This window comes from Salvelinus sp. IW2-2015, linkage group LG18 (genome assembly GCF_002910315.2).
Source record: "Salvelinus sp. IW2-2015 linkage group LG18, ASM291031v2, whole genome shotgun sequence".
NCBI lineage: Eukaryota > Metazoa > Chordata > Actinopteri > Salmoniformes > Salmonidae > Salvelinus > Salvelinus sp. IW2-2015.
Genome location: NC_036858.1, coordinates 10717193 through 10724057, shown reverse-complemented (window position 1 = coordinate 10724057; position 6865 = coordinate 10717193). Strand labels below are relative to the sequence as shown.

At 40.8% G+C, this 6865-nt stretch overlaps 1 protein-coding gene across 1 annotated transcript; it reads left to right on the top strand.

The window, feature by feature from the left end:
* Positions 1-234: 234 nt before the first annotated feature.
* snf8 (SNF8 subunit of ESCRT-II) lies at positions 235-6817 on the top strand. Its single transcript, XM_024007374.2, has 8 exons — positions 235-580; positions 689-739; positions 1349-1487; positions 1655-1759; positions 1850-1922; positions 5726-5867; positions 6125-6199; positions 6373-6817. Exons 1-8 carry the CDS (start codon positions 527-529, stop codon positions 6508-6510), a joined length of 777 nt encoding a protein of 258 aa, XP_023863142.1. The 5' UTR covers positions 235-526; the 3' UTR covers positions 6511-6817.
* Positions 6818-6865: the final 48 nt, after the last annotated feature.

Genomic DNA, 6865 nt, shown 5'->3' with positions numbered 1-6865 from the left:
GGGGAAACATCCAACTGGGAGGTGTCCTGTGTGGCTCAGTTGGTAGAGCATGGTACTTGRAATTCCTGGGTTGTAGGTTCAATTCCCATGGGGGACAAGTATGAAAGTGTATGCACTCACTCCTTCACAGTCTCTGATTCACAGTCTAGTTGGTGGCAAAAGAAGTCTCTTGCCGAGGCAGTAGGTGGCAGTACCAAATTTGATGGCATTGCCACTCGTTAAACACAGGATGAAATTACTTCCGGGTTCCTAAACTAAGCAAATAGACCTTGCTAGCTCTCAAGTGTCACGAATAGTGCGAAATTAGTCGATTTCAAAGTTGTGTGCATAGAAATGATTATTGAATAAGAACGGAATGCTGAGAGCTATCATATGACTGCAATAGACTAAAAGCACCTCGCGACCTAACAAATTACTTTGACCGTGCAACTGTAAACTACCTAGCTACCTAACGTTAGTTGGCAAGCATAACAATAGCGGTGTCAACTTTTTCATAGCTAGCTAGTACTTTTTTCACATCAACAAGATGCATAGGAGAGGAGTAGGTGCGGGAGCAATCGCCAAAAAGAAGCTTGCAGAGGTAACGTTGTCTAGATGAATGGGCCCATCTACAAAATGTAAACAATGAATCCAAGGCATTTCAGAAGTACAACCATCTTATCCAAAACACTCTCTTATTTTTTTGTAGGCCAAGTATAAAGAGAGGGGGACAGTGTTAGCTGAGGATCAAATTGTTCAGGTAAGCTCGATAATAATATTATAATATGCCATTTAGCAGACACTTTCATCTAAAGCGACTTAGTCATGCGTGCATACATTTTACTTACGMGTGGTCCCTGGAATCAACCCACTATCCTGGCGTTGCAAACAATCAAATTGATTTTATAAAGCCCAGTTTACACCAGTAAGTGTAACAAAGTGTTATACAGATACCCATCCTTAAACCCCAAAGAGCAAGCAATGCAGATGTAGAAGCACAGTGGCTAGGAAAAACTCCAGAGTAAGTAAGGAAGGAACCAAGGAAGAAACCTAGAGGGGAACCAGTCCTCTTCTGGCTGTGCAGGGTGGAGATTATAATAGTTTGGCCATTTAGGCCAGATTGTTCTGCAAGATGTTTAAATGTTCATAGATGACCGGTAGGGTCAGATAACAACCACAGTGGTTATAGTAAATGTGGATATAGCACTTCAGGAGTAAATGCCAGTTGGGTTTTCATAGTCGAGCAGCGCCATACTCTACCAACTGAGCTTATGTGTGCAAGTGTGTCTTCATTGGAATGTTATTCAATCCATGTAGCTAGTCAAGCTGTCGCCATTGTGGAAATATCTAAAACATCATGGTCTTTCAGATGTCAAAACAGCTGGAGACCTTCAAATCTAACCTTGAGGAATTTGCCAGCAAGCACAAACAAGAGATTCGTAAGAGTTCCCAGTTCCGGGTCCAGTTTCAGGAGATGTGTGCCACCATTGGAGTTGACCCACTTGCCTGTGAGAATCACAACTGTGTCTGTTTAAAATAGAAGTTGTTTTTGCTCTACATTAAAAGCCCATTAAAATGTCCTTTACTCCTTTTTTATGCATGTGGTTACTCATATGTTGTATTTATTCAAGGAATTGAAATACAACCAATGAAGTGTTTTCTGTGTCATTGACAGCTGGCAAAGGCTTTTGGTCAGAGATGCTTGGTGTGGGTGACTTCTATTACGAGTTGGGTGTGCAGATCATTGAAGTATGCCTGGCCCTGAAACACAGAAATGGAGGTGAGGCTTCTTTGGAACATCATCAAAGTCATAGCAAAACACTGCATTTTGAAATGTGTCGTTCATTGGTGTTCCATCTCTGTGTTTTAGGACTTATTACCCTGGACGAACTCCATCACAGAGTGTTGAAGGGAAGGGGGAAATTTGCTCAGGATGTGAGCCAGTGAGTACTATCTGACAAATATCAGAAATGATATAATAAATTCTCTCCTAAGTAATGCAGAAAGTCAACATTTATCATCATATTTAATATTAGAGAGGATCTCATGTCAAATGCTGTTGAAGTAGTATGGCTACAGGTTCACTTGCCTCACCTAAACCCTATTCTTGTGGAAAGCGGCTATAGACCAAGTGCTAACAGTCAGTATCTGGATAATATGTGTGAAATGCTTGATAATGTATATGATATCAACAGAGAGGTTTATTTTCTGGGTGACCAAAATATTGACTGGCTTTAATCAAGCTGTCCACTCAAGAAAAAACCTTAAACTGTAACTAGTGCCTACAACCTGATTCAGGTTATCAGTTACCAGTGTATTTACAAACAGAACAGGAACTAAATCATCCACTTGTATTGAACACATCTTTACTAATGCTTCCGAAATCTGATCTAAAYCAGTTTCCACACCTATCAGATGTAGTGAACATAATAGTCATAGCTAGGAAAACCAAAGTTTCAAAGACTGGACCTAAAATAGTGTATAAGCGATCAAGAGGTTTTGCAATTATTCTTATGTTGAAGATGTGAAAAATATGTGTTGGTCTAATGTGTGTAATGAGGAACATGCTGACGCTGCACTTTAAACATGTATGAAATTGCTTCTTCCGGTTACTGACAGGCATGCAGCAATAAATAAACGTACTGTTAAAACTGCCAAATCCCCATGGATAGATGATTCATTTAAAAACTGTATGCCTGAGAGGGATGAGGCTAAGGGAATGGCAAATAAGTCTGGCAACACAGCAGATTGGCAAACGTATAGTAAATTGAGAAATCACATGACTAAACAAAAATAAGAAGAAACTATACTATGGAACAAATATACATTATATAAAGAATAATAGTCAAAATCTCTGGAGTACCTTCAATGAAATTCTAGGCAGAAAAGCTAACTCTGCTCCATCGAGGTTGATGGCTCATTCATAACAAAACCCTTTGATATTGCCAACCACTTTAATAACTTTTTTGTTAGCAAGATAAGCAAACTTAGGCATGACATGCAATCAAAAAATGCTGAGCCTTCATATTCATGCATAAAGGACCAAATGATGAAAGACAAGCACTGTAGCTTTAAATTCTGCAAAGTGGGTGTGGAAGAGGTGAAAAAATTATTGATATCTATAAATAAGGGCAAACCACCTGGTACRGACAACCTGGATGGTAAACTACTGAGGTTGGTAGCGGAATACATTGCGACTCCTATYTGCCACATCTTAAATCTTGGCCTAGAAGACGGAGTGTGCCTTCAGGCCTGGAGGGAGACAAAGGACATTCCGCTGCCCCAAAATAGCAAAGCACCCTTGAATGGTTCAAACAATCAGCCTGTTACCGGTGCTTAGCATCATTTTTGAAAAAAATATATTGTTCGACCAATGTTATTTTACAGAAAATAAATGAACAACAGACTTTCAGCATGCRTATAGGGAAGGGCACTCAACGTGRTCGGCCCTGACACAAATGACTGATGATTGGCTGAAAGAAATTGATAAGAAGATCGTGGGAGCTGTTTTGTTAGACTTCAGTGCAGCCTTTGATGTCATTGAAAAAACAGTTGTTATAAGGATTAACATAATTTGCCTCATCATGGATGGACTGATATCTGTCCAATAGAACACATGGAAGTCTCTGTAATGCAAAAACGGTTGAGTGTGGTGTACCGCAGGGTAYCCGGCTTGGACTATTATTGTTTTCTGTGTTTAGTAATGACCTTCCACTGACCTTGAATAAAGCCTCTTTGTCCATGTACGCAGARGACTCAACAGTATACACGTCGGCTGTAACAGTAAAATATATAACTGACACCCTTAACAGAGGTCTAGTCAGTTTTAGAATGGGTAACTAGCAATAGGCTGGTGTTAAATATCTAAAAAACTTAAAGCATCATTTTTGGCGACAAATCATTTGCTCAACCCTAAACCTCATCAATTGATTATTGAATAGTGTGGCTATTGAGCAAGTTAAGGAGACTAAACGAGCTATCATGGTCAAAATATATACAGTGCATTCGGAAAGTATTCAGACCCCTTAACTTTTTCCACATTTTGTTACGTTGCAGCCTTATTCTAAAATGGATGGAAAAAAACGAACAATATTCGTCATCAATCTACACACGATACCACATAATGACAAAACAAAAACTTGTTTTTAGAAATTGTTGCAAATGTATAAAATTTAAAAAACGGATCACATTTACATTAGTATTCAGACCCTTTGTCAGTACTTTGTTGAAGCACCTTTGGCAGCGATTACAGCCTTGAGTCTTCTTGGGTATGACGCTACATGACAGAACTTGGCACACCTGTATTTGGAGAGTTTTTCCCATTTTTCTCTGCAGATCCTCTCAAGCTCTGMCAGGTTGAATGGGGAGAGTCACTGCACAGCTATTTTCAGGTCTCTCCAGAGATGTTCGATCGGGTTCAAGTCCGGGCTCTGGCTGGGCCACTCAAGGACATTCAGAGACTTGTCCCGAAGCCATTCCTGCGTTGTCTTGGCTGTGTGCTTAGGGTTGTTGTCCTGTTGGAAGGTAAACCTTCACGCCAGTCTGAGTTCCTGAGCGCTCTGGAGGTTTTCATCAATGATCTCTCTGTACTTTGTTCCGTTCATATTTCCCTCGATCTTGACTAATCTCCCAGTCCCTGCCGCTGAAAAACAACCCCAGAGCATGATGCTGCCACCACCATGCTTCATCGTAGGGATGGTGCCAGGTTTCCCCCAGATGTGACRCTTGGCATTCAGGCCATAGAGTTCAATCTTGGAACAATTGAATCAATTTTAGAATAAGGCTGTAACATAACAAAAAGTCAAGGGGCCTGAATACTTTCCGAATGCAATGYTTACTTAATTGGGAAGAGGTCTGTACARGATAAGGCATTGCTCTGCTTTCTTGATATCCCAGTCAACCAGACAGGTTCTACAGGCCCTAGTTTTGATGCACTTGGACTACTGTGCAGTTGTGTSGTCAGTTGCAGCAAAGAAGGACATAGGCAAATTGCAGTTGATCTAAAACAGGTCAGCACATATTGATTTCTCTTAGATGTACACGGAGGGCGKATGTCAACAGACATGCATGTCAATCTCTCCTGGCTCAAAGTTGAGGAGAGATTGACTGCATCACTATTGGTCTTTGTGCYAGGTYTTGATGTGTCGAAGGTACCGAACTGTCTGTTCAAGCAGTTGGCACACAGTTCGGACACTCATCGGTACAACACTAGACATGTAACCAGAGGACTTCACTGTCCCCAGGTCCAGAACAGAGGCTGGGAAACACACAGTATTAAATAGAGCCATGACTAAATTGAACTCTGCCACCCCAGGTAACTCAACCTAGCAAATAAACAAGATAAAATAAATTAAAGAACACCATACGGCACGACGGGGACTGTGGAGAGACAGAGACATTTTTATGCATTTTGTATTGTATTTTGCATTGTATTATGTATGTGATACGTGGTTGGGATAGGACTTTGATATGTGGTTGACTCGCCTGGCTGTGGGTCGCTCTGTATGGGAGCATCTGCTGAATGGCTAAATTGTAATGTAAATTTAGTGCTATGTATATTATGTATTTTATTTGTTATCCTGTTTCCTGTTTGAACTCCAGGACGAGTAGCCGCTGCCTCCCCAGCAGCTAATTGGGGATCCTAATAAATACTAAATACAATAATGTAAACATATTGATATTTATTAATCAACTTTAGTGCACTTTCATTATGAAGTTGAAATTGTATCTCTATTCTCCACTCCAGAGATGACTTGGTGCGGGCCATAAAGAAGCTGAAAGTCATGGGGAACGGCTTTGGGATGATTCCTGTTGGAGGCTCTTACCTCGTGCAGTCAGTGCCAGCAGAGCTCAACATGGACCACACTGTGGTACTTCAGCTGGCTGAGGTAATCCTTCATTTCACCTCTTGAATCTGTATTGTGCGGCTGCCTCATCAGTAATTATGCTAAATGACTTGTCAAAAATGTCTCAGAATACTGATTGTGAGATTAAAGAGGGGCGCTGTTTGTTTTTTCTTGTGAGCAGTTGCCAACATCATGCTTGGATCCAGAACATGCTGCTCTGATACTTTTGCCGAGTCATTTAGAGGACTGCAAATATGGTGCCAGGTGTCATGAATATTTGTTTTTCTGCCAATTTGCAGAAGAAGGGCTACGTTTCAGTGAGTGAGATCAGAGAGAGTCTCAAGTGGGAGCGAGAGCGGGCCTGTCATGTGCTGGTAAGTCGCCTACAGAGGAAATGCAAAGCAAAGCTGCCAAGAGTTTAGGAGGATATTTTAGAGAAGGAAATGGTTAGAAGAAAATTGGGAGTGACGAAGCACCATAGAACCATGGTTCTTGATTTGATTTTAGCTCACCACCATCCTAACATACACACTCCTTGTTGTCTTAGGATCACCTGTTGAAAGAGGGCTTGGCGTGGTTGGATTCCCAAGCTTCTGGAGAGCCACAGTATTGGCTGCCAGCCCTCTTTTCTGAGCTGACTTCCCGTGATGTCACACCTGAGGAGGCCAATCAGATAACGCCTTAAGAAAGATAGGATTTTTGGTACGTSGGAAGTCTCGGTAACTTCTTGAAGAACAATGTGTGCCTGTTGGGAATGTCCTGAATTGAAATGGTGTATTTAACTTTTAACTTTTAAAGGGTAGGTACCAATTATGTATATAAATCATTGGTAGGTACACATGATATTGCTTCCTTCCCTTCAGCGATTGTGGAGATGAAAACTAGGTCACAAATGTTGTTTTCTGTGGCAGTTGTCAATCATGGATTAGTTTTTTTATTTTAAAAAATGTCATTATATTCAATTACCTTCTATTAAAACATCAGAGGATTTCTTTGCATGTTGCAGTTTGTGCTACAAAAACATGTTTCTTTTCATGTCA